The sequence below is a fragment of the Notothenia rossii genome (genome assembly GCF_949606895.1).
Source record: "Notothenia rossii genome assembly, chromosome: 7".
In the NCBI taxonomy this organism is placed as follows: domain Eukaryota; kingdom Metazoa; phylum Chordata; class Actinopteri; order Perciformes; family Nototheniidae; genus Notothenia; species Notothenia rossii.
The window spans coordinates 69,828,304-69,856,300 of record NC_136905.1 but is presented as its reverse complement, the minus strand read 5'-3'; the positions used below and the strand labels follow the sequence as shown (position 1 = coordinate 69,856,300).

The following is a 27,997-nucleotide window of genomic DNA, read 5'->3' as shown; positions in this document are numbered from 1 at the left end:
TGAATTTTATAGTTTTGAATTTCTGCCTGATTTCAAACCACTAGGGGGCAGCCTTGCCTTCATGATAGGTTGTAGGTTCATGGATTTGAATCTTTATTCACGGATATGGAAGTAACATGGCTGTTGAACCCTAAAACCAAAAGTGTTCTGTGCAGACCCTTTCCTTTAGACCCACAGAGTGATTCAGTGCACTCACTCCTCACCTGTCTGGAGCCAAAGCTCATCCCGTCCTGTAGTGCTCACAACTACAGGCGCTCACCTGATACAATGCCCCCCTTCTTTCCTGAGCAGTCGCAGGGTCCTGTCACATCACTCCCAGAGGCAGGACAATGCACTTCCTAAATGGTGAAAGGAAATCCTAGCTAGATTGGAGTTGAATGAGGTGGTAGTGCGGACCAGGGGGCAGGTGGAGAGGGGGCGACTCTCTTAAATGGAAAAAGATGCTGGTCACTCGGTGTAGTCTTGCAGGGGCCATCACTCATCTGAAGAGGACTGTGTGAGGCTGCTCCTGTGTCTATTCCCTTGTTCTTCACAGCATCTGTCCCTCTGCTGGCTGCCCTCTGTGTCACCCACAGCAGACACTGCTCACAGGAGGAAAGCTGACCTGTCTGTGCCCGACTGTGCAGCCACTGATCTTATTCACAGGGATTGTATGCCTTTTTTAAAGTATATTTGTAAATGTAAAGAGAGCATTGATCTTCCCGAGGCATATCACTTGTTTCAGGCCATTTAATTAAACCATCAAACTTTTTTATATGATTTAGTTTTTGAACATAATACATAAGATTGTCAAATACAACCAATAACATACAAACATTTAAATATTGGCATGACTAAATGAGATTAAACAGGGAGACTCAAATGTACTATACACAACAGTATACTTTAATAACATTACATATGTAAAACACCTTATTCTGAAAAATAAACTTTGATACATTTTTTTTTTTAGCAAAATAAATTAAATATTCATGACTCAAATTGATTATAAAATGACTAAAGCTTCATACACTGGGTGGAGAAGGTGGCATCCTCTGGTGGTTTGTGTCAACATGCTAGATGCCATGAAATGATAACGAAGACCAATTTAGTTAACATGGAATCACAATTATTCCATCCCTTCAAGTCCGAGCTAAGGTTTGCGTGCAATTTAAAAACTCACCAGTCGACTATCACTTACCAGAGGATAACGTAAGGGATGAAGAAAGGTTATAAAAAGGATAGTGGTCAGCTTTCGAAACATTATGCATCTTTAAAAAAACAAAAGGACTACCTGAGTAGGGCACAAAACCAGCCCTTTTGTAAATCTGGAGTACCATTACCATCTTCTTTACCAGGCAGAACCTACTGCGCTCCAACAGCTGAATCAGCGAAAGGTAAAACTTCACCTCCATTTTCAGCTACACCTCAAGTAGGAACACTTCTCAGCTGGTGTGAATAGCTGCGGTTAAACTCACACGCAAAAAAACGTCCTTGTCCTTTTTGTATTAAGTGCACAACAAGGGTTCATGGATTTTTAGTGGTGTGAGAATATGACGGGTCACAAATAAGCACCAAATATGGAAGTTTGGATGTAAAACCACAAAGTATGTGTCACTGGCCACTGTTTTTTCGCGCACATGCACACTCTCCAGCTACGTGAAGAGTCTTTAAAGAGTAATGCCAAGTGTTAGGGAGCCGCTGTTCAGTCCCAGAGCTCATTGTCCCTCTTTGGCACCGAGGCTAACACTGAAAATGAATGTGTTGATGCTGATGTACTTTCCCGTCCACGTGGGAGTGGGTGTGCGTGTGAATGTCAGTGTAGATTTTGGGGTAGATTTTAGGGGGGATTGTCGTTCCTCCCTGTGCGAGGAGGAGCTGCTGCTGCGCCAGGTACTCCTCATAGTTCATGGAGCTCATGCAGTCTTTCTCTGGGCTGCAGGAGCTGGAGGAGGCAGCCACGCACCCCCGCTCCCTCTCTCGGTACGGCAGCCGGTGGGAGCCCTGCTGCAGGACCTGTGCAGGAGCAGCTGCATTCGAGGGAGGGGGGCAGTGCTTTCTGCTCTGGCAGAACCACAGCAGCACGGTGCCAAAGATGAACACTATTCCAGCAGGGATGCCGATGATGACGGGCCAGGGGAGGGAGCTGGAGGTCGGCGAGAACATAGGCATGATGGGAGGCTTTGTGTCTGCAAAAAGAAGAAGGCCAAAACAAAAATCAGAACAGCTTTACAACTCTCCATTGTTGCCAGGAGTTAGTTTAGTGCACAGCTGAAATGCTCAAAGGAATAGTTTCACCCTTAAATCAAAGATACATACATTTCCTCTAAGCTGTCGTGCCATGTTTCAATCTAAATGGTTGTGGTATGAGTTGCCAAGTGTTTCAAAATGGGCAGTAAAGATGTCTGCCTTTTCTCAAATATAATGGTAATAGATGCTTTTGGCGTATCGGGTAACCGGCTAATGATCTCTGAAAAAAAGACATTGCTGGTGAGTTGTAATATTTGAACTTCAATTACCACAACCAAGTTCACCATCTAGTTCCATTATATCCAAAATAAGGAAGACATTGCTATCTTCAGCACATTGATAAAGATAACCCAAAACATTAAAATAAGAATATGAATTGAAGGATTACTGTCTCTTTAAGGCCTGAAACAATTGATCATGTCAAGTTATTATTTTGTCGATTAATGTTTTGGTTCAGCATTTAGCCAAACCCATTTTACCGAGGTGGGTTCTGTCCAAAGGTCATGTGACGACTGAGGAAGACCGTGAGAGGAGACTGACAGCTCTGCAATCAGCTAGTCAGTGGACCTTGTCAAATCACATATGTTGGATTTACAATGATGTGAAGCGGAAAAAGTTGTGTTTTTTTCATTTCTTACAACAATGTCCTACGAAACAATAACTCAACCCAAAAAAACACGATCGTATAGCTTGACTGCCTATTTCATTTGACAGGTATTCATTTATCAGGTGAAAAATAACATATCTGAAATAAAACAGATGATAACAAAACATCTGTGGTTAACATTGCTTTGTTGGCATCTGTCCTCACTGATTCTTTTCTCTTTAAAATAAACATCCGAATAAAATACACAAACTAATAGCACAGACCCTGGCCCAGGCGGCTGATGTGTTGCTCTGCAGTGTGTCTGTAAAGGGAACAGTGTGTTCCCCGGGCCTCACCTGGCAGCACAGTGAGGAAGGCGCTGCGGAAGCTGTAGCCCATGGTGTTGGCGCCTAAGCAGATGTACATGCCAGCGTCCTCCTCCTTGGCACGAGTAATGAGCAGCTTGTTGAGGTAGGAGCCGTCGGGTCGCGACCACACCTCCCCCATGGGCAGCACCACGAACCGGTGGTCCCCCACCTCGATGGTGGAGTTGTAGCGACTCTCCTCGTGAGACTCCACGCGTTTGAGCCACTGAATAACCGGCTTCACGTCGCTCCTCACTTTGCACTGGAACGACGTGGTGCCTCCGTAGTCTACCGTCGTGTTGACCGGGTGAGTGCCGGTCAAAATAGGCTTGGAGTTGGTCCTCTCTGCAGGAACACAGAAAAAAAACGTCAAAACACAGGGATATGTTTTTGACATGACAGCCTCGAAAATGTCTTAGTTGTCGGTACCCTTATTAGCCTCGGGCTCAGGACTTATAATTGACAGAGAGGGAGCAATACCACATGTAACACAAGAAGTATGTGTGATTAGTTGAGTTTCCTCTCTTTCTTTGCTCGTGGTTGTACAGCACACATTTCTCATGGGAAGAAGGGGGGGGGCAGTTGGTCTGGCAGACAGCTGGGCTTTAATCAGCTCCAGATTGGGTGGAGGGTCTCCGAGTTAAACAGTCGCCCTCTTTCTCTCTCTCCCTCTCTCTCTCTCTCTCTCTCTCCCTCCCTCTCTCTCTCCCTCTCTCTCCCCCTATGCAAACACCAGGGCACAAGCCCTCAGTCTTGAGCCTGCTTCCTCAATATGCTTCTCATATACATGATTACCCAAGCACGCTCATCCATGCAGAAAGGATATGAATAAGACCTGCTGATCGCAATCAGACGTCAGGCGTAGGTAGATCAGAGAGAAGATTTTTGAAAGGTTACCTCAGTTAAAATCAGAACCACAATTACCAGTACTACGTTGTTTTAATTTCCCCGCAGCAATGTATAAAAGGTCACAAAAGTAGTTCATACAAACAGGAGTAATCAAGTAAATGAATCACCTCGGCCTCATCTGTTAGCAGTTATACCTGCAGGTGAATATGTTTGGTATGCGTACAGCTCAGACCCTCTGTTGGTTTTTGTTTGCTGTCAAATATGTAGAATTAATGGAGCGTGGTGGTGTTTTTTTTATGTTTATAAGACTCTTGGAAGAATAAACCAGTTGTGTTTTAAAGAGGTCCTTATGTCATGAATCAAATACCATCTGTGGGATACTCACGTATGACCTCGACTTTATACGTGGCGTTGATTTCTCCGGCCCGATTGGAGACCCTGCAGGTGTATTTGCCGCTGTGCTCTGGTGTCAAGTTTTTCAGACTTAGAGTCCACCTCTTCTGGCGGCCTTCTCCGACCTCCTGCTCCGTCAGCGGCCGGTCGTCCTTCAGCCACACGATGTCCGGTCGAGGGTTTCCATTGGCCGTGCATTTGAGCCGCACCGAGCTGCCGACGGGTCGAGCTATCACGCGTTTTCTCATTTTAGCAGGCTGAGAGAAGCGGGGACGCACTTTAAGGGACAGAAGAAGAAATATCTAGTCTCATATTTCAGCAGTGAATACATGAGTTGAGTTGATGATATGATTCGGTTTTCTTCAAGGTTGTATCTTCCTGGTCGAATGTACTTATTGTAAGTCGCTTTGGATAAAAGCGTCAGCTAAATGCAATGTAATAATGTAATAAAAGTAATAAAGTTGACAGAGGAAGATGCATCCAAACGACACACAGAATGGTTTGCAAAATGTTGAAATGTGATTTGTTGTCAACCCTCCCGATTTTCGCGGGAGACTCCCGATTTCATTGCCCTCTCCCGGTTTCCTCCCGGGGTCATATTTCTCCCGATTTCTGACAAAATCAGATTTACACACAATTGTTTCCACTCGGACTTTAATAAAGCTACACCATTGTTTGGTTTCCATGGTAACACGTCTCTTTAGTAGCGCGCGCAACTCAAAGTCTGAGAGGGTGAGGCAGATATTATTCACAGAAAACAGAACAAGAATCGACAACTACTCTACTCTCTGCTCACTCCTTTCCTGGAAAATACAGGTCCAGCCCACACATATGCTCCATCAGGGACGGTGCTACAGGCCGCAAGGCAGTGCACTTACAACTACGATAAGCATGTTAATGTTAATCTAACAGCTCCGGCGATCCACTAATTTTGCATTTCGAAATGCTCCCGATTTCTGAGGTCTAAAGGTTGGCAAGTATGTTTGTAGTCAATAGTAAACATTGAGAACTACTGGTATGGATTCCACCACTCTTACCAAGCTTTTCTGCCTTGCCATCAGTACCCAGGTTAGACTCGGCTCCATCAGCTGCACCAGGTCCACTTTTATCAGAACCCGAGTCATCTGTAAACACAGCAGGACAACAGTCAGTCAAAAGCCAAGGACCAAAGGGGCAATTGTAAAGGGAAGATAAGGGAAATATTGCTGCATGGGATTGTGCATATTGTAGTTAATTTATTGTTACAATCCTATTCTTAATTGTTAACAGTGTCACCATCACAGCTCTCATGGCAGTGACCCAGCACCACGCAGTCACAGCAAAGCGCTCTTGGCTGTATTTGAGTACATTTAGCATTTATAGATAGGCTCCTCTGAGCGGGGTGCATGCTCGGGTCATTCTCTGTAGCATTTGGAAGTAATATGATCAGTTTTCATAAGCCCAGTTTCAGGAGACAGCTGTGGAGTATATGTCATTGGTTGACATCATGCAGCGGGGCTAAGACAGGGCTTGGAGCAAATATAATGAGTGAAACCTAATCAATGGTTTGTGATGCGTATGGACTTTTCGAGTTAAGCGTTGATGAATTAACCGAGCAAATCGGGTTCCTCGCTAGTATCTGCTACTCTCTGCAGAAAGATACATTAGGCAGATTATTATCAAAATAGGGATGCTGTTAAATTATGTTATATGATACTCCTGAGAAGTTACTTCACATTAGACATAGTACTCTAAGTTTTTCTTAGCGTTTCTATCAAACTTACCAACCTCAAGGTAAGGGAAGTATAGAAACAATATGAGAGGTAACTATGTTTTACCACTGCTAAATGGAAAACTACCAGCCAGTTCTGCACCTTTTGTACCTCTTTTGGATTTCTAGTTCAGAGCAGCCTCAAGTTGGATTTTTCTAGATTCAGTTTGGCACACTTGATTCCCTCTCAGGGTTTGATTGGGTCAGGTAAATAGGCCAGATGTGACTTCTAACCCCGTCGTGGTGCCTCCCTCCGAGTCCCCCCGAAACCCTCAAAGCTCTCCGGGGTTCTCTGGGTACAAACCCTCCTTTGTTTGTCCCCTGCAACACCGAGCCCTGCCATGATGTCATGGCTATTTGAAGGGGTTTAACTGGCCAACTATAATAACCCATTCCTTTAAAAAACAGCCTGCGCTGGAAGAAATATTTCTCTGTTGCTCGCTCGGGCTCTCCACATTCCTCCTGGTTCCTGAACCTCCCAATCCAAACAGAACACGGTCCCACACTGCCGGGGTTTTCTTTTGGATTTTTTTTTTCCTGAATCTATTTCCTCTCTACTTTTAGGCAATTCTAGGGAACAATGGTGCCCTTTATATGTGTGTCCTGTTAAAGCTATCCCTTGCCACTATTGTCTTTACACTATATTGGCTCACCAGACTGCAGACAGGGCGAGGTAGAACATTGCATATCTCCCATATGATGATACTTTTGGATGAAAACAAAACCAAAAAGGAGGTGACTGAGAGGCTTCTTAATGTATGAGAGGCCTGTTCTAGTGTACTGGAAAATAAGTAAGAGCTGCAACTTATTATGGTAATCAAACTCAAATCCTTATGCACTGTATAAAATCAAAGGCCGAAAGGCAAGCGGAAATTCAATCAGTCATGATTCAAGTGCATGCTTATGCAAGTAACAGGATCAAATTGTTTAAAATGCAATCAGCCTCCTTCCATAAAACTTAAATCCATTCATGGTCTCTCTACAGTGTTTAGGGTCTGACGCCATCCCCTCCCACTTCATTCACAAATCCAGAGACAGGAAACATGTCACTACACACTCTCTGTGCTGGCCTCTGTGCCAGCTGAATCACAGGAAGAGGAATGATGATTGGAGGTCACAATGAGCTCCAGATGTTGTTGGGGACAGTGTAATGTCCAGGGAAAGTTATGCGCAGTGGCCTAGCATCACACTCTGGAAACCTCCAAACAGCTACCACATGTGATCAGTCACACACAAGGCAGTTTATCCAACAGCGTGTCCAGAGAGGAGCGAGATGAAAAATGTCCTGTGAAAGCCAAAACCTCCATGCAGAATAACGAGTGCTGTGTTAGCCTTGTAATATATTATCTGTGCGGACATAAACATTAAGATTCCATCCTGTACATGCTAATATGACAATCCCATCTTAATGCTAATGTGCATTCTGCTGTAAACTGAGCAGCTGAGGTTTCTGCATGCATTGCTCCGTCCTGGTGGGGGGGGGGGGGGGGGGGTGCTGGGAGGTGATGGGGCCAGTTGTCAGGAGACCACCCCAAACAGGGCCCAAACAGCCAGCTGGAAGGATTGAGGAGGCGCCATGTTGCACTGACTGACCAGATTCTTCAGATAGCTCAGGGGAGGACAGGCAGTCCACTGGCAGATGGGAGGAGGGATATCTCTCCAAGTGGACCCCCCGCCCCCCCCCCCGTCCTTACATCACCCTGCTGCAAAACCCTTCACTCTTTCACTTCCAATCTCATTTTACGTCTTCGCTGTCTCTTTATCTTATCCTCTTGGCTTCTCTGCTGGATCTCAGGCAAGGTTTAAAAAGTTCTGCTCTCCCCACGTTGGGCCTTGAACTTGAACAGCTGCCATGGTTTCATCGACCTGTCCCCCCCCGACCAGCAATACAACAGACGGCAGTCTCTTCTCTTACTTTTTCACTCTGTGTGATCCAGTACAAATAATAAACTGACATGATAGATACTGTATGTGGAGCTATGCTGGGAGTCACCCTCCATTTACGGCATTTGAAATAAATAATCTCTCTGCTCTGATCTTTTGAAGCAACATAATAAGCCTCTCAGCAGGTCACTGCAGTTAACTGCGTGCAACTAAATGCAAATTGTTTAGAATTAGGGTAATCAACTTGAATGGAAAGTGTTGCTCATGATAATTGCAGACTATTTGGCTGTATATCTTAAATCCTGGAAGTATTTTGACAATGAGGCCCCCTAATCTTTGTGGCAAAAAAGGCACCCAGAATGCAATGCAGCCCTGATGGAACAATTATCTATAAAAACAAACCCTGTGGTGATGCTCGCCAGGATCTAATGGGATGATGGACAAGAAAGCAGAAAGAGGGGAGGGGTGAGTTACATACTGGCTGCTGGATGTCTACAGTCAGTGTGTGACGCACTCAGAGGACGAATTGGAACAAACCAAATCAGGATCAAGAGTGAGGGTCTCTAGGTAACTCCATAAAGGGCCAAAACAAAACCTTCTTGGAAGCATATTTCCACCAGATTTTTGTTCAAACGTAATCACCAATCGGGAACGTAAGCAGTCAGGTTGAACTAAACTGCCAGCGATTCACATCACATCAGTCTCAAACTGTCTTTTAAACCTCTTCGCACTGCAGCAGAAGCCAAGCCAGGCAAACAATCTGTCACACTAACACACAGGGAAAAGGTTATCTATCACTGAGATTAATTGGCTCAACCTGTGTTTCTCATTCTTATTTTCCCATATGTCCCAATTTTAAATCCTTATTTAATCTGAAAACGAGTACCATGTGCATGCACTGTATTTATTTAGAAGATATTTTTCCTATGATTTCACAAACTCTTTCTCAGGCACCATTAGGTCTGTAAAAAGAGGCTATTTTTACTGTTCATTTACACATAAACCCTATGAATGCAGCAATAATGTGAGGCTGCTTTTTTGGTTCTATTCCCATTCACTCCATATAATTAATCTAAATTAACTGTCCGCATCCCGTCATAACGCACCGAGGATGGCGACAGTGTTCAATCAGGAGAGCTTGAAACTAAATTAAATGGACATGTTGGTTGACATCCATCCCATGATTGATTTGGCGTGTGTTACTCAACATATGTTTAGTGCACATACAAACTCAGGATGCCCTTTAAGTGCAACGCAGACACAGACATAGCCACGTCTGACTTTGATATAGCTCAACTGTAGTATGAACCTTGACATTATGGCTGGCTGCGTGCCTTCATCTGCAGCCTTTCATTTTAGCACAATCAGCAGACACCCTCTCTTTGAACTCACTGGCAACTTCATATTGAGGGGGACCCTAAAATAAACTTTGGTCCAGACTATTCCCATCTCATGATGAGCATGCTTTACTACAGAAAGCACGGCACTCTGTGTTTTTCACATCTGCCTGATTATGGCTCTTCTTCTGCAGACTGGCTGTCACAAGACCAGGCAGCCGAGAGAGACAGGGAGGGAGCGAGCGCGGAGACTCTGGCCCTAATTAGGCATCTTAGAGTAATTAGACTAAACACAGCCTTCACGCTCCACTCCGCTCATTCATCATGTTCTGCTGTAGCGCTGAGGGAAAGCACTGTACGCACAAACGAGTAACACACTGGGTCAAACCGTGGCCTAATCCTCCAGGCCCCGCTCGAAAGCTGTGTGAGAGTCCGAAGACAGACCGCCACTATTACACTGAATGTGTTTCTTATTGCGGAGCTGCAGACCTCCTGCCTCCACAGAGTGTAGCCTGAGGAAAGGGAAGAGCTTGAGATCCATTTGAGTCGCTGAGGATGAAGTAGTATGAAACAATATCCCATGCTGCTGTTGACTTTGGGCAGGGAGAGGTAGGGGCTGCACCACATACAATAGATGAGGGGATCAAGCGCTAAAGCTCTATAAATCCACTTGCTTTAGACCTCGACCTCTGTGAGCAATGCTGACTCGTAAAATTTGAAGTGTTGTGAGATTTGTTTTAGCCTGCAGGAAAGTGTAATAAATACGGCTTCAAAACAGAAAGATGATGTGGTCCTATCGTACGAATCAGGGGATTGACTCACGGCTGGTTTGAGTTACCCGACAGGTGACTTCATGTTTTATAGATGCTGGATCGAGCTTGAATTTTTAACAAGAGTGACATCTTTTACGACCCTCGATGATCTCATCTCAGGAACCTGCAGAGCAACAGGTGATACAAAGTCTCTAATGTGATACACACAGCAGGCGCCATCTGCACTCACCGATGACGATAAGGGTGTAGTTGATGTTAACGCTCCCGAAGCCGTTGGTGGCTTTGCAGATGTAGGTCCCCGTGTCGTCCGCCTCCACCTCCTTGATCTTCAGGCCCATGCGGAGGATACGGAAACGGATCCAGCCGCTGTGGATGTTGCGCCCATCTTTGGTCCACATTATGAGAGGCGGAGGGTCTCCTTCCACCGGGCAGGGCAGCTTGATGTCGCTCCTGAGCCGAGCCATCTGTCTGTGAGAGACATTCTCAGACACCCTCGGAGGACCTGAGGACACACATAAATGGTGAAGACTGTGAAACCAATTATTGACCTTTTTTAACAATGCAGGTTTTTCCAAGTATTACTTATTCCAGTTGTGACCAGTTCAGTAGAAGGGTGTCAAAGTTAGGAACACATTTTCAAGAAAAATCACTAATGTTTGGTAGAGATGTTTTCTTTTCTGGTTGAAAAACCGAAAAACTGGATTCGGTAGCTGTTTCGCGGCTTTGATCTTAACGTTTAGGCCGAAATGGATGAGAAGTCCATTAAGTGCACATAGGAAAATACATTTGAACATCTATGTGCACTTTCATGACATCTGGAAAACTCCATCTGCTAATGAAGATCGTGAAAAGCTTCACAACAGCTGCTGGATGACCCTATGGTGAAATGGTTTTACCAACTGCTGTTTAAGGTCAAGACTGAATTTTGAATACATTTTTTTCTCCTTTTCCCAGTTCAAGAAAAACAAATTTAAATGACATTACATTGAGGTCGCCATTGAAAAGCGCTTTACTATTCAGGCCTACATTTGGTGAAAGCTCACCTTACCAATAAGTGGCTGGCAAAACAATGGGGTAATAATATCAGGCAGGTCACTGGAAAAATGACTTGATGAAATAAGCATGATTGAGGAGGAAGTAGTCATTGTAAGTTTTAGGTGTAGTCAGAGTGGCGCCTCTTTCATATCCAACATTTTAAAATATATTACCAAACTTTTTTCCAACCAAGTGACATTGCAGAAATAATGTTTGAAACACCAGAGCTGCTTGGCTCACAAAAGTGTACTGGAATCAAGAAAAATGTAATAAAGTATGCTGATTTCCCGGATGTGGGCAGATGGAATGAGATTGAGGTAATTTGTCATATTTTTGTCTGATTAGCCAGAAATGTTGAAACCAGATTGTAATAATTGGACAAGCCCAGCCGTCCACTGCCTGCACAGAGAGGGCAAAGTGTTCTGGCTCTGGTTTTGCGTGCAAGAGATCAAAGCGATGAGGGGGGCGGTTCGCAGAGAGACAGCAGCCTGTTCTCCCTGCGCCTAATTGGCTCAGGTCTGCTCCCTCAGATCTGGTGAAGTGGAGCGGGCAGAAACACCCTGTGATGGTGTTGGGAGGCCTGCGCCGCTGCTCGCTCAGCACCGGGCGCTCAACTAACCCCCAACCAAAAAACCAAACAAAACCCTGCATTACTGAGCAGACGAGACACGGAAGAGAAACAGGAGATCGGGGGAGTGAAAGAGGGGGAGGTAATGCAACAGAACCCTATAGCTGCAGCAGCCTCCAAAAGTACACAGTCTGTGCCTCAGAACAAATGGCCGGCCTGGTAGCAGTGAAAACAATGGGGAGGGGGGTAAGTACACATGGCCTCTCCTGAAACATATACACACGCTCAAACACACACACACACACACACACACACACACACACACACACACACACACACACACACACACACACACACACACACACACACACACACACACACACACACACACACACACACACACACACACACACACACACACACACACACACACACACACACACACACACACACACACACACACACACACACACACACAAACACACACACACACACACACACACACATTCCTTTGCTGCATTTCACACATATGGTAAACAAACAATCTTTATACTGATGGGGCTGCAGTGGGGGAGGCGACACAGCTCAGTCCATCTGGCTGTTATATTCTTCATAGTGCCAACAGATGTATTTAGCTGCAGGTACAACATCTGGACTGCTGGGCCGGTGACCTTTAATGCTGAAAAAGCTGGACTCAGTTATGATTTATAAGTCATGGCACAGAACTCTGTGGAAAAAAGGCGCCACTTGAGCGTAAAACCAATGAAACCTCCTTCCTTTTTTGTTTCTATGTTTTTCTCAGCCATGCATGAACACACACACAAACTCAGAGTTTTTCCTTCCTCTCTGTGAAAGGCCTCTCCCTGGTCCGCAGCATGCACAGGAAATTGGAAGTGTCATTGTTTATGTCTGTGGAGAAAACGCGACCACTGTTTTTTTGGCTGTTGTCAGCTGGCCCATATCTCACTCCTCTGCTACCAGGACAGCTGAACAAGGCTCTCAGTGTCCAGCTCCAGTCTCCGCTTTAACAACACAGACTGGTCACAGCCTTGGCTCGCTGCTGCGGGAGCTCATTCGGACTGAATTGATCTTGAGAGACTGAAACGCCTTGTAAAAACAAAAATAAATTTCTGCCAAATCTTGAACAAAAAGGCCTCAGTTATTTCTCTTGACTTATGTTCCTGCAAGCCACTTAGCCATGTGCTTCTTCTGGATTAATTGATACCCCAAAAAACGATTCATTTCAAAGATTTAACTAAAGCAAAATGTCAAAACACATTGACCCAGCATCGAAACTTCCTCTCAAACACAGCTTTCTGAAAGACAGAAAAGGGTGAACAATCCATCTCTGCAGTGTTAGTTGCAGGGCACCTGACACTAACTGCAAACTTAACCTTGGCTTTCTAGCTTAGATCCTTATTTAAATGTATTTGTATGCTTCGTAAGGTTTTTGCATATAAATGGTCGGATGAAATACAACGTTGGCTTGATTTCCTGTTTTGGTACAGTATGATAATAACTGTTTCTTTCATTGTGATAAAGGTCTATGTTATCTTGAAGTTTGGTCATTTAGTACAACTCCTGAAAAAATGTGGATTTTGCTCCAAGTCCAAGGAATGTGCAACAAATAATTTCCTCCCTCCATTTCCGCTCTTAAAAAATCTTTGAAGTCCTTTTGAAAAAAAAGGCATGAAGAGGTGCTGAAATCAAGGACACCGTCTGAGTAATTTCATAAGTATTTGTGCTGTGTGCATGACCACAATCCTTTCTTCAATAGAGACTCTCCTCCTCCTCCTCCTCCTCCTTCTCAAGGGCAGGTTCTCTTAACCTTGGATTTGAAAAGCGCGGAAACTACCACACAGAGGCCCTCTGTAAAAGAAAAACAAATTCAGAGAGAAATTGTTGCCTTATTGGCTTGATTGTAAGATACGTAGCTGCACTTCTCTCGGCTGTTTTAGCTTTGGTCTCCTGAGGCCCCTTTATGAACAGAATTGGGAGGGATGAAATCCTCTTTAATGGTCACACATGCAGAGCACACAGCACACACAGTGAAATGTGTTCTCTGCTTTTAACCCATCCTAGTACCAGGCGTCTAGTACTAGGAGCAGTGGGCAGTTAGGGTACAGCGCCCGGGGAGCAATGGGGGAAGGGGGGTGTCTGGTGCCTTGCTCAAGGGCACCACGGCAGGGCAGGAGGTGAACTGGGACCTCTCCAAGTAGCAGTCCACACTCCATATTTTAGGTCTGGTCGGGGACTTGAACTGGCAACCCCACAGCTCCCAGGCCAAGCCCCTACTGACTGAGCCACCGCCATGCTGCTGAACTAAGCGTTATGTTCCTCTACAAAGGCTTTGATGAATTGCAATCTTAGACAATTGTGACAAACTTTTGAGTGGGTTTTACTCAAATTGTTAGAATTGTAAACTGGCTTGTAAATGATAAAATGATACACATGACCACATGGGCTTTCCCATAATTCAGTGTGGGTACGGCGCTCCTTATTAAAGCCAAGCTCCATGTGTGAATGGGATCTTTCATAGCGTAGGAAGAGGAGGAGGAGGAGGAGGGCTGGCGACTCTCAGAATTAGCTCTGTTTTTCTTTGCTCAATTTGGTGATGGATTATTTTAAGAGAAAGGGGGCACATTCAATAGGAGGCATTCTTGTGATTCAGACTAAATATAGACATGTTTCAAAACCATGTGAGCGGGTTAATGAACTGTTGATCTGATGTGCAGGCATCCGTGGATAGAAATATCTTCTGAAGAAAGAAAAACACACTACAAAGGTTGCCAGAAGTATAATGTAATTGTGTATTGATTTGTAATGACGTGAACATGCATTTGTCTTCCCATACAGAGTGCTTTGGTCTTTCTAGTCATTGCAAACATGTCAATAAAGGCTTGGCTTGGCTGCTGACAGCCGCTCTAATAGCGAACACCTGGAACTTAACCAACCGCAATGAGAACAACTTGATAATGCACGCAACACCGTCTGCCCTGCACAGGATATAGTTTTTCAAACAACACTTAAAACATCTTCTAATAACAAGGATTCAGTCCTTGATCTCTTGCCAACTGCAAAAATGTCTTGTGCATCAAAAGGCTTTTGCACAGTGCCAGACTGATTCATTACTTGGATAAACACTGATCTGAGTGAATGTGTCTTCAATATGCAGTATTTACATAAAGGATAAGAGGCAGAGAGACAGATAGAAGCTGGAGAATGCTTCCTCCTACTCAGCAGCACTGTGTTAGCTCAGCAGACCGTACAAGAGCGGACAGACCTCCAACATGAGAGAGGAACTTTAATGGAGCCTGTGCTTCCAGGGTAGCCTTTAAAACCTCAGGAGCACTTGTATATCAGAGATCAACAGTGACTTGAGAAAAGTAAGCTGAGTTCAAGGAACATGGGAGGGAAGGAAATAAAAAAAGCACCAAAAACGACATGAAAGCTGGAAACCAAATCCAGAGTCGGTGACTTTACTTGAGGCTGGAGGGGTCGGGTGGAGGCAAAGGTGAGGCAGCTCGGGGAGTGTGTGAAAGGCCAGAGCTTCTGTTCAGAGCCTGCACTCAGCTATACATTTCACAAGCAAAGATAACAATCAGCATAAAACAGTGAGAGAGAAAGAGAGGAGGGGGAGAACCACCTTGGCAAATCAAGAAAGGAGGCGAGGTGAGGGGGAGGCAGGAGGGAGGGGGGGTCAGTGGCAGGGCCGGGGTGAGAGGGGCCGGGATAGGTGGAGTGGCGGTGGAGGCCGTTCTGACAGCAGCGGGGCAGCCAGGGGTGAAGAATGCCGTCTTTTCTTACCAGACGTCCTGCCCAGCTACTTCACCCAGTGTGGTAATCAATACCGCTTATTCTCCCCTCTCGGCTTTCCAATCAATAGATAAGAGCAGGGCAGGACAATGGCTCTTTCTTCAGCACCATCTGATTTGGGCTGAATAGCAACTGCTTCGGTGGTGGGAATGGTACAGGAGGAGCTATTGGGTGACATGAGGGACCAGAGAAACAGCAGGAGGGGGTGGTATACGAAGAAAGAGGTGGAGAGAATCAGATGCTCCAGTCGATGCATCTGATTAAAGCTGAATCACTAGAAAAACGTTGCTGCCTGCTTGCAGGGAATCTGCTTCCTTTACTAATGGCCCCCCGAACAACAGGCTCCTTCCGAACCCTCATCAAACGAACAGGAAAGAAGCAGGGAGAAATTACTCCAGCGTCATAAAGCTTCTGGAAACATCTCCATCACGCGGCCTACCCTTGACAGGCCCTACTGTGGAGCCTTTGAACTCTAAGCTGCTACATTTCATTAAACTTGACTGCCTTCTCCCGCTCCCAGCTGCCTCTGTTGGAGAGAAGCAGCATGTGTGTGTGTTTTTGTAAAGCCCTTAAAACTGTCATCTGTAGATACAACCACTATCACTCAGTTTGTTTGTCATTACATTGGGGATACATTTAAATGTTTCTGAATATCATTTAAATAAAGGGCATCCACCTTCGCCGAAACGTGATAAAAACAAACGCCCTTTATAAATAAAACATTGATTAAGGTCAACTGAAAAGGCCATATATACACCTAGCTGGTGTGTATTTTGTTTTTGTAACTACTGAGTCATCTGGGATGCATAAAGCTCCAGGTGACTTAATCCCGCTCCTTGGAGAAATATTCCATCTTAAAAGTGACTGATAGTGTGATTACATGAAGAGCCCCTTTTCATTCAGGTTTTCCCTTAAGTACTCCATGCGTCCGCAAGCTTGGAAAAGTACGGAGTCCCTATGGAAAAAGTCATTAAGTTGGATTAATAGAAGCCTTTCACATAATGTTTACGGAGTGCCCATTTTGTTTTATAACGGGGTAGTACATAGGAGTTGCTGTGGAAAGGTTTAAAGCCTGCTTTTCAAACGTCTTTTCCTCTACCACTGTATCAAAGAGGTATTTTCTTTAGAAGGCTTTTTTTATATTTTTGGTTATAATGATTATTAATCTTCCTTGTTAGGAGTATTCTAACATGTGCCATTACTTCATTGACTATTATCAGGGTTCATACACTTTTTCACTAATGATTTTCAATGACTTCTCCACGACCTTTACCTCATTTTCCATGACCGAAAAAAATACTCTTTCTCAGCGGTACCAGGAACAGGAAAATAAGGTCTGCATATGAAACATGTTGTGCCTATTTAAAACAAATCAAATAGTAGGCTTACTAGCTTCGATACGCTAAAGCAACTCAAATCTCTCACCAGCAAAATACCTCAACAGTTAAATGCTAATTTACGTTTCATTACGATACATTATTTATTATCATTATAGTATTACTATTTTGGCGATTAGATAAAATATAAATAATATTTAATGCAACTTTAGTTACTTTTCTAAAACTTTGGGAAAAATATTGTTTTCCATAACTTTTCCAGGGCCTGGAATGAGCTTTTTGAATTTCTTTTCCAGGTTTTTAATGACCGCAAGAACCCTGCATTATTGTCTACATTGGTTTGAGTGAAAGAGTTTTGTTCCTTCTTCTCTTTCAGTTTTTTTTCCTTTTTTGTTGTTTTCCTTGTGTTTTTCAAAGTGTACAGCAATACTTTATATTTTCTTAATGTAAACAAAAAACACAAACTACACTAAATAGATGTTACAAAGGTTTTTATGAGGTTGTGTGTGAATGCATGAATGCAGGTCAATGCGTGGTCACAGCTATTGTGAGGTTGTTATCTCTTTCTGGGTACGTATATGTTCCCAAGAAGAGAAAGGAATGGCAAATACAGGAGCAAGGTAATGTTCACTTATTTGTTTTGTTCTTTTAACAAAACTGCCAAAAAGTAAATGAAAAATATTTAGAAAAAGATATTGTAAGAAAACATAAATATTTTCTGCAAAAACCATGCTATCGTTTAGGACAAACTGATCATTTGAATTGCCTATTACATTTTGTTATATAAATATATTGGTTTTTTACATTTGAGCATCCTATTGAAAGTAGTCCACACTCCTATAGTGACCATAAACATCTTGAATCTTAAACAACATTCAATCAGTCGGGAAAAAAAAGAAAAATATTCTTAGTGAATACTTGAACAACCAACTTTGGTGTCACAACTTTCCATGCAAATTTGAGTTGGTAATTCTCTGGTCCTGCCCCTTCAGAAAGAGAGCACAGTGAGTGGCACTCTAGTCGCTTTATCTCACTCCATTAGGCTAAGGCCCGGTGCACACACAGGGGCTGAGTGTGTGCTTAGGGCCACTTATCAGGGGAGAGGCAACAGGAGGGAGGCTGGGAAGCCAGAGAAAGGCCAGATAGAGTGACAGACAGAGACAGAGAAAGAGGGGTCAGAGGAGGGGAGAGAAAGCAAATGAAGCCAAGGACAGAGAGGGGAGTAGGGTGAGGGTTGAACAGAGGATGGTTGATTTAGAGAGTGGCAGAGAGCAGAGGCTAAGATGGCAGAGAGGCCTCCTTTAACACACGGTTTATAAAGAGAGGAGGGCTGCATGGGGGAGAGAAGGGGGATTAGGTGGGCCCAGGCGGCAGTAACCAGGAATCCTAACAATCTCACACCCCACTCCCTGGCCCGGGCTCAGCCTCGGCCACATGACACACGCAAACAGACCCCTCTCTCTGCAGCACAGAGCCGGGCACCTGTTTATTACTGTCTGTCTCGTGTGTTTGGAGATGGGCCCACCACTTGGCACTGAAAGGGACATTGTGTGAACGCTCACACATGTTTGGCTTCTCTGGACCGCCTGTGCATTGTCTCCTATTCTCTCCCACAAAAACACACAGGAAGTTTAGACAGAACGTTTATATTGTAGTCCCCGTGCCACAGAAAACAAAGTCGGTCCACGATTAAAACCCTAACTCTAGATAAGGATTTAACCACATACTCCTTCCTGCAGAGCAGTGGTGCCAAACATCTTCCTGAGGGGAGACAATCAGCAGAATAGGAAAGCAGTACAAAAACATGTATGCACCTTATTATACAACTGTTTCCCCTAGATGTTTCTCAAATCCAGTGGTTTCTGATATACGATATAGGAGCCTCAAATTGATCCCACAATAAATCTCAAAGGTCCTAAGATGGTGAAATAGATATAGTATCTTACATCAAAGTATTTTCTTGAGAAATACTGAATAAGTACACCTCTAGCATGTAATACTTCTCCATATAAAGACAAGATCCTAAACTGTAAATTGAGTGGTACAAGGAGACACTGTTTCATACTAAGGGTCTTAAAAGACAATACGCTTTGGTTCGTAAAAAATACTTAAAGTGTGTCAGTGCCTGTAGAACTTTTAGAGGAATGTAGAGAGGATTTTGTTTCAGAACCTTTTCTCATCTAAGAAAAAAGCCACATGTCCTAATGTGAAATGCTGAGTAAGACTATAATCTATAAGTTAACCTAAATCAGGTCAAGCAAGCATTTGATCCCAGCTTCGACTGTTTTATTGACAATTTCTCATTGGTCCCACCAAAGTGTTGGCTCTTATCCCATATACTGTACATGCAAATGGTGACAATGGGACACAAGCAAACATTGCTTTGCCAAAACCATGAGAACCACAGCTGCAGAGCATGCTCACTGGACTAGAAACCCTGACGGCATGTTCCAACGTCTCCTCATAACAAGACCTCTGTTTATGTTGTTTCATTGGCTCCATCAGTTAACAGCGAGGACTCGGAGCATCCTTCCACTCCCTGCTTCCACACTTCCTCCTACCTCCTGCATTCCACCGTGGGAAAACAACCCAACCTGCGCTTGGCTCCTTGTGTACAGTTGACACAGTCGGAGTCCAGTCTGAAGGTGCAGAATGAGATACAGATGTCCTATTAAGGAAAGCCACCGTTGCTCTGAGTTGGTCTGCTGTTCTACTGAGTGGCAGGGAAGCACTGAGGCTGTAAGCAAGACGTTTTAACCCAGCCATGCTGTCACCAGCGGACCAGTGTGTGTGTGTCTTTGTGTGTTGCGGTCACATCTGTGTGATGATGACGATGATGATGGCCAATCCAGCACTGAGTGCCCCTTATTTCTCCGTCTCCAGGAACCCTACACCGGCGTACAGTCTGAGGATCAGCCAATCTCCATGACACTGGGAAGCGCTTTACACCAGCGCCTTTGTCAACAAGGTCTTTTCAGGAAAGGGCCATTGACAGACTGTGATGTAGCAGGAGTGTTTGGGCAGAATGGAGCGATTCAGAGGGAGGGAGAGGCTAGGAGAGGAGTGTGTGAGGGAAAGAGAAAGGCGGGTGAGACAGAGACGAGACAGAGCGGGAGAAAGGGGGGAGAAGCAATGCGAGACAGACAGACGGGGTGGAGGAACTGGTAAAGCTCTCACTGACAGCAATGGGGCCTCTTGACAATCCAGGAATATTGTCTGAAATCAATCTGTCACCGTGGAGCTGTTGAGCCTGTCATTACGATGTGGTACTCGCCCTTTCACTGTGACAATTTGTTCAGTGCGTTCCCAGTTCACCTTACGACTCGGCCGTACAAAGGTCACTGTCCTCTATCCATCGCTGTCCACCAGTCTGACTGTCTCTCTCTTTGTTAATCAACTGTTCACTCTGAGCAGTCCTTTAGTCAAGGTGACCTGCACAGGAACAGGCGGCTGATGACCAGAATAATCAACATAATTAAATCCCTTTATCAGAACACATTTCCGTGAAGAACTGAAAAGTTAGGCCACACTGGAGGTGTCCAAAGAATAGTCAGAGAAGCATCAACGTCATTTGTATTCAACATTCAAATTTCATGGCAATCCATCATATAGTTGTAACAATATTTCACTCTGAACCACAACTGTCAAACTCACGGTGGCTTTACAGGAGAACCCCGAAGGATCACCACATTTCATGAAAATCCATCAAAAAGTTGTATTTCAGTCCTGACCAAAAAGTGGAACCGACCGAAGAACCCGCAGACAAGCCCACGATGACATCCCTAGAGTCTGGCTGCTAACATGGTCTAAAAATAAACAAAAAGAACACTTGGTTGAGTTAATATTGAATCTAGACGCAGAATAACTGTATAAATGAAGCAGTGCCCCCATCTGCCAAGCCTCTAACTCCAAGTACATCCAGGCTGTGGGCTGATCCCATGCCAAACTCACATCCCTGTGCATGTGGAAATCAAATCAGTTTCACTGCATGGTGCAGAATTCCAGTCTGGGACAGCAGTAGCTCTGCTATAAAATATGACAGATTATACTCTTTGCTCCTGAAATGAATTTTCCTTCCTTGTCCCATTCCACTCTTTGAGTCAAAGTAGGGACTGTATTTCCAATCATTACAGAAGTCCGCTGATATAAAATCAGGGCCTCTTTGCCTCGCTGCCTCACCTTCAGTGTTGAGAGAGACCGCTGCTGGAAACGGGTGCAAACAAATTCCATCCTGACAGTCTAACCGCTTGCAATGAAAACTTGCATTTTGACGAACTGTGACAAGCAATTGCCCAGACCAGACTCTTTTTAACCACAATGAATGGGTACAAAGCACAAAGAATTTCCGAGGTCGCTCAAAAGAATCGCTAATGAAAAACAAAGTGGAAGTGAAAAAGCCACAAAGCCATGTGGGGTCTCATTGAAGCTCATCGGAGGTGAACTGAGAGAGGGGGAGACTGAGGAGGGGAGGATATGGAAGGAACTGGAAGGAGGGTCCGTGGGTGTGTGTCGAAGGCAGCGGAGGCCTCATTCAGAGCTCGTTATCCCAGCCGTCCCCTGGCTCGGCTTTCTTCAGGCTCAGCCAGCCATCTCTGTTGCCACCACCATAACTTTCAATCAACCTTTTAAATGCAGAACGCCGGTGTGTGTGTGTGTGTGTGTGTGTGTGTGTGTGTGTGTGTGTGTGTGTGTGTGTGTGTGTGTGTGTGTGTGTGTGTGTGTGTGTGTGTGTATGTGTGTGTGTGTGTGTGTGTGTGTTTCAGAACAACAGGGGACTTCTAATGAAACCCCCAGAGAGCTGGAGATAGCAGAAAAACAAAAGAGAAAAACGTGGATAATCCATGACGCCTGATATCACAATATAAGGATGACTGTCATGCAACCGCATCCCAAAACAGAAAGACAACTATGAAAGACTAGAAAGCACACGGATGTAAAAAGAAAAAAAACACAGGAAGCTCAACATCACGTTATATGCATCATGTACCTCCTTTCTGCCTGATTTGTTATCTTGATGAAGTCATCAGAACCCATTCAAGCAGGCTGTGGCAAGTACAGCAAACAAGCACATACAGTAAGATGGGCCAGATAATATTTCTGCAGTTAAAATCTGCCTTTTATTCACTAACATCACAATGACAACTGTTGAGCCTGTCCCAGCCTGCTCAGTCTAAGCAACATCCTAAAGGCCCCCATCTCACCAATACAGTATAGATGTGTTTTCCTGACATAACAAAACCTTGTCACGGTACATGTTTTGTACATTTTTCACAAGGTTGTTTGAGTCCAATGCAGAAGATGCCAAAAGAGACAATCCTTAAGGAGGAGCAGGGAGAACAAAAAAGAATGAACGTTTCCATTTGTCCACGTCCTGCCTGCAGCTACATGCATGGTCCAAACCTTAAATCTACACGCTAAAATCAACAGGAAAACAAAACCAGCTTCTCCTTTTGACGAGTGAAGAAGGTGAGCAATTGGAAACTCATCCTTTCACTAAAGTGACTGAGTGAACAGCTGTGGGGCACAAAACGGTGTGGTGGGAGATGGAGGAGAAGGAGGAGGAGGGGGAGGAGGGAGGCGTCTCTCTCCATGACTTCTCAAAAGGAAAAGAGAAAACAGAGCAGAATGGAGAAATGGAGCAAGCTTAGAAAGAGGGGTTGCGCAAGACAAACACTTCCCACTGTGGGGCTGAACTGTTATTGTAAGGTCACTTGTAAAGTTCCAGCAAGGCGGACCCTCAGCCCTCCCATATAGGCCCCTTTCCAGTCGCTTAGTCCAAGGGTGTAACACAGCAGCTAGAACTGTGGATCCTAACAACGTCCAGTGTCATCTCCAAATTGATGTGAAATCATAAACATCTGTTCTTCACACATCTGTTAAATAAAGTGTATTGAGTCACACACAGTCATTTATCATCTGAATGGTGTTTGCCTGGCTGCTCCATAACAAGGCCCTGTCTAGGCAGCTCCATGGGTTTTGGGCAGGTTAATGAGAGCAAAAGGAATTCTATTTAACTGACCCCAAATCCATTCAGCAAGCAGGAAGAGTGTGTGTGGTCTGAAAACACTCCCGGAGCCAACTGCCCAAACAAACTAATGAGCATTGTACACACACACAGACCTTCATATGATTCAATAGAGTTTGTTTGTTTTGAAAAGAGGAAGAAAACTAAATTCTCCTCCTGTGCATTGAAGCATTAGCATACAGCTGGAAATGACAAACACTGAAAGCGGACAATACCTTGTTGAAACTCCACATGAATGCTAATTGAAGAGGCCATTAAAGTCAGTCAATGAGGGGAGTGTTGCTCACGGGGATTATATGACCCTGCTAAAGTAAACACCAACTGACCTCCATTATGACTACTTATCACAGCTACAGCCCTTTCCTTTCTTTCCCCTCGGAGGGGTGAAGTCTGACACATTCCTCTCCTCCAATGTTTCCTCTGTGCGCTGATAGATGAGGAACATGGATTGCTACAATGGTGGTAACATGACTTCCGTGATAGAAACAGGGGGATCGTAGAGGAATGAATATTATTTCCACCTGGTGTGGAGGGGAGAAGAGGTTGAGCGGGGTTGTTGGTGTACCTCTGAGGTTTTCTAAATTGCCCTGTGCTCCTTGGATGTCTCATTATCATGACTGTTCCCAGGGTAATTTCAGCCTGCTTAATAAAACACATGCATATATTCAGTCGCACGAAAGCGGTGCCCATTCGCTCTCATAACTTCTTCTCACGCACCTCTAAATGGCAGCGCCTCAGTAAAGAGAGTCCCTCGTCTACTCTGAGTTCTAATAGATGCCTACAGTCTGCAGGGATGGATGAGGAGTGTTTAAAATTAATTACTGCTGCCCTGTCCAACCTGGGGGACCACTGCATGTAATAATCCATCCATTGTTCTCCACAAATGGACCCAGACTCAGCAAATAGGGGCTACCCCAGGCTGAGAAAGGCTGGGTGGGATTAAAGGTCAGCTCATGCCTTGTTTTAACGACAGCACATTAACTTAACTTACTTCCTTCGACTTTACACTGGTAATAAATGGGAGGAAATGCAAAGAGAAGCCGGGGGAAAGAAGGGGGACGTGTGTAAGAAGGGTGGCAGGAAGTGTCTGCTTTGCAAAAGAGAAAATTGGAGGTGATGTGTTGAAGAGCCACTGAGACTAGAGGTGAAGTAGAAGATGAGAAATGTTTTTAAAAAACTAAGCATCTCATGAAACTGATTGTATTTCTAAAACTCTGAATGGAGCATTGAAGTGTGTGTTGGGGATGGATTGTATAAAACACAGCAGAACAGCCATGCTACATTCTCAACAAAATAAACAGCTTAGCTCACAAGCCAGAAAACCACTTTTACATTTTCTGACTATTCAGGAGCTATTTAAAATATAAGAGGACTTTGGGGCATTTGGTTACTGAGAAACTAGCCTCATTATGGTTTAAGGAAGTGGAAAACTGTCTGGGAGCCAAATAGCCTTGTGATTTTAAAAGCCTTTGGCATGCAATTTATCTCATTGTACCTTCTTGTTATGAAACCATGATGTAACTCTCCTATAAAATGGTATATTTTCCGACAGGGTTGCAGAGTGGTTTGCATTCTTTTAACTCCACTAAGCGAAGCGGCTCCAGAGGTGAAGCAAACATGTGATAAAAATAGAAGTCACATACATGCACAAAAACACACGTTTCTAATTAAAAACGCATCAAAACAGTACTATTCAGTGAGAGTGTGTGTTCATTGTTAGACACCTGGTGCCTCTGTGTTTCTCCCAGGGTGCATTTCTGCAGATCCATATGTCCAGGCTGCTGCATTCTTCAGTTGGTGGAGCCCAGTGGTCCCCGGGCCTGTCACCACATTAGAGGCTCTGCTGGGACACATCACTGAGCACCTCCTCCAGCTGCTGAGGGTGGCCCGACACCAGAGGGGGAGGAAAGAAGGCGCTGGGATGGAGAGGAAGTGCAGGGGTTCCTCTGGGGGGGGGTTTCTTAAGGAATAATTCTTGCTTGGCCAGTCGCAAAGTTGTGGCACTGGAGAGAGGGAGGGTCCTATGTGCGTGTGTGTGTGTGTGGGCAGGGGGTCCAGGGTCAGATGTCGCCCGATGACTGACAGGAACAGGCTTAACATCGTTCACCCAAACTCACTGTCTTCTGGTGCGATGACTTGAAATGTTTGGTAAGTAACACTTCCCATGTGTTTTTACTGTTAGACACACAAGTCAGCGGGGGCCTGTCGTTTATAATTTAATTTACACTTGTCAAAGATGTCATCATGCATTGTTAAATGTTACAGGAAGAGTTTTACAGCTTTCCTGGCTTCGGCTGCACTATAACAGCACAAGTTTCGAGTCAAACCCCTGACTGTATTTCACAGCTTGTCAGAGTCAAGCTGTTGCATTTGGACTGTCACACAGAGCTCACTGTATTGCTGCTGCTGGAGGGAGAACTGTGGAATATTTATTCTTCACAGTTTTGTCAAGCATCATTCAAAATCATCTCACTGCCAACTACATATTTTTTGATGTGTCTATCCGTCTGTGCATATGCAACCACTTTCAGGGAAACTCTGAAAAACAGGCTGCAAATTCTTCCTTTTCTCAGCCATTAATTCAGTTAACATGCATTGGACCTCCACGTTCCCATTTGCATTCCTCCTGCAGTGACATCTGTTAATCTGTAAACATACAAAATTGCCTGTCTAATCTTATTTAGCCCTCACGTCTTGTTTACTTTTGGTTTAGTCGTGCCGTGAAGGCATGGCTGCCACGCTGTGAATAAGGCATTGTCTGCAGACCCACAGATCTAATCTCCCCCTCTAAACTGCCGTCAACCTCTCCTCTACCTTGAGCCCTGATAGCCACATGCAGGTATTGTAGCCATCAGACGCCTCTTGAATTCACTCCCATGCTGAGCAGGAGAAGAAAGAGAGCGCTATGGAGCCTGCTTGTTGTACCAGTGTGTGATCTTCCGGGGAAATGGGTCTGGCTTTCAGATTTCTTTCATTAAAGTGTAGTTTCAAGTTTTGGCTCGGTCTTTGACTCATGCCGCTGGATTGCATCAGACACGGTTCAATAGCCAGTGATGGTGGATGAAATCATAGAAATTGCCTCGACAGTTGTTCATGACCTGTTGACAAGCTTACTGTAAGTTGTCTTTATAAAGAAAAGTATTGATAGTGGCACAATACACACTGCAGTGAATTGTGGTCAGACTGAGGTCTCCACACACACACACACACACACACACACACACACACACACACACACACACACACACACACACACACACACACACACACACACACACACACACACACACACACACACACACACACACACACACACACACACACACACACACACACACACACACACACACGTGAGACAGTCCCTTGGACAGCGGAGGGAGAGATTGACTTGTGTTCTTTCACCCTGGGAAGCTGATGGATGATGTTTGTTTGGTTTAGCTTTAGTGAATGTGCACACACACACTCGGCCATGACTGAAACACACACAAACTAGGGGTAGGGGGTTGGCTTGCCCTCTCTCATTCCCCAACCCGGTGTTGATTTTGAGCCATGTTTAGAGATTTTTTAGTTCCTAGTTTTCCGTCTCTTACTTCTCGGTTCGAAAACGTTAAGGGCCTTCTGAGACTTTCTTCATGCTCACAAGAAACCGGCCAGTCACCTTGAGTTATAATGAGCTATGAATGTGATGTTCACTTCCAGGTTTGAAACACGCAATACTAGTAAGGAAGAAAGGAACATTTATGAGGAAAGTCTCTTACCTCTTGCGCAGTCGGTCAGTAAAACAACCTTGAAGATGAACAGCACAATCTTCAGGAAGCCCATGCTGTCCAAAGATAACTTTGTGTCCCCTAAATCTGAAAAACACATGTCACAGTGACACAGGGTATATGCACATTATTCTCCATGGAGCTATCAGAGGATGTAGGGAAAATAATCTTTGTTTTGAAAGGACGCCATTTCCCATAGTAAGATTTAAAACAAACATACTACATAGGACTATTATTAATTGCAACTGGATTTTCATGTCACTAAAAACTTCTTCTTTCGATGGACAAAGTTTTTTGAGGAACTTTATTTTTTCAGACTCCCGGGACTTTTTGCAGTCCGATAAGGGTCTAAAATGAACCCGAAAATAATTCAGGTTAGATTTAATATTTTTTTTAAAGCATTATAAATCCATTACAATACATGATCAAAACGTAAGCACCATCACATAATGTGACAGTGATTATTCCCTCCATAATCAGTTATGGGTTCTATTTGGGACTTTTTATAGGGGCCCACATACTTTTTGGGTCCTTATAAAATTAAAAAGTGATTTATATGTTGGCTACATATATTCAAATTGCTAACCAAGGACTATAAATACCACTTTATGTGAACTTCAGTTTTGGTTTGTTGATCTTTGCTCAGAGGAACACTGATGCTGCTCACTTGTAGCTCGGGTAAGCATGTAAATAAAAACATTTAAAAAATAAAATGGAGGAAAGGCCAGCATTATAATGTCGATAACATACCTGGATATTCAAAGAATGAAGTCAACCTCTCGTCAGGCTCTTGACAGAAGTGTTTTTAGCTGAAGTCCGTGTTGAGCCCATGAATCAAAAGTGACAGTGGTCGACTTTCCCCGACTTCTACTAACGGTACAGCACGCCGCTGCCTCCTACATAAAATAACGGACTCAGAGACGGAATAAAACCGGATACTTCCATGAAACACAAGAAAAGTATTATACGCTAATGTTTGAAATCTCAGTGTTGGCTGTGTACTCCGCTTCGTCCACCAAGTGACTTTTCCACAGTGCGCACACAGCGGAGGCTTGTTGTCCGTCCCTGCGCTGCCGCTGCGGGCCAATCACATTCGCGGAAGCCGGACACGTTTAACTCTTCATCTCTCAGCCACACACACACACCTCTTCATCACAGGCACACACATCTCTTCATCACAGGCCATCATCCTCACCGCCGTCAGCCTGATGTACGAGAAAAGAGATAACAGCTGTATAGATTTAAAAAACATACCACACCAAAACACTGCACAATTAAGTCCT

At 44.4% G+C, this 27,997-nt stretch overlaps 1 protein-coding gene across 1 annotated transcript; it reads right to left on the bottom strand.

Moving 5' to 3' along the window:
- Positions 1 to 862: 862 nt before the first annotated feature.
- Positions 863 to 27,779, bottom strand: LOC307047071 (fibroblast growth factor receptor-like 1). Its single transcript, XM_079693799.1, has 7 exons — positions 27,465 to 27,779; positions 26,706 to 26,801; positions 10,396 to 10,668; positions 5,460 to 5,546; positions 4,415 to 4,699; positions 3,172 to 3,525; positions 863 to 2,168 (listed from the first exon to the last, which is right to left on the bottom strand). The coding sequence occupies exons 2-7, from the start codon at positions 26,767 to 26,769 to the stop codon at positions 1,723 to 1,725; spliced, it is 1,509 nt and encodes a 502-aa protein (XP_079549925.1). The 5' UTR covers positions 26,770 to 26,801; positions 27,465 to 27,779; the 3' UTR covers positions 863 to 1,722.
- Positions 27,780 to 27,997: the final 218 nt, after the last annotated feature.

What these genes read in the sequence shown, in the direction of transcription:
- LOC307047071 (XM_079693799.1), bottom strand. Translation starts at nt 26,769, where the DNA reads ATGGGCTTCCTGAAGATTGTGCTGTTCATCTTCAAGGTTGTTTTACTG. An exon ending in GTATAAAGTCGAGGTCATAC is followed by an intron (nt 3,526 to 4,414) that starts GTGAGTATCCCA and finishes GTGTTCCTGCAG; the next exon opens with AGAGGACCAACTCCAAGCCT. An exon ending in CTTCCTCACTGTGCTGCCAG is followed by an intron (nt 2,169 to 3,171) that starts GTGAGGCCCGGG and finishes TTCTTTTTGCAG; the next exon opens with ACACAAAGCCTCCCATCATG.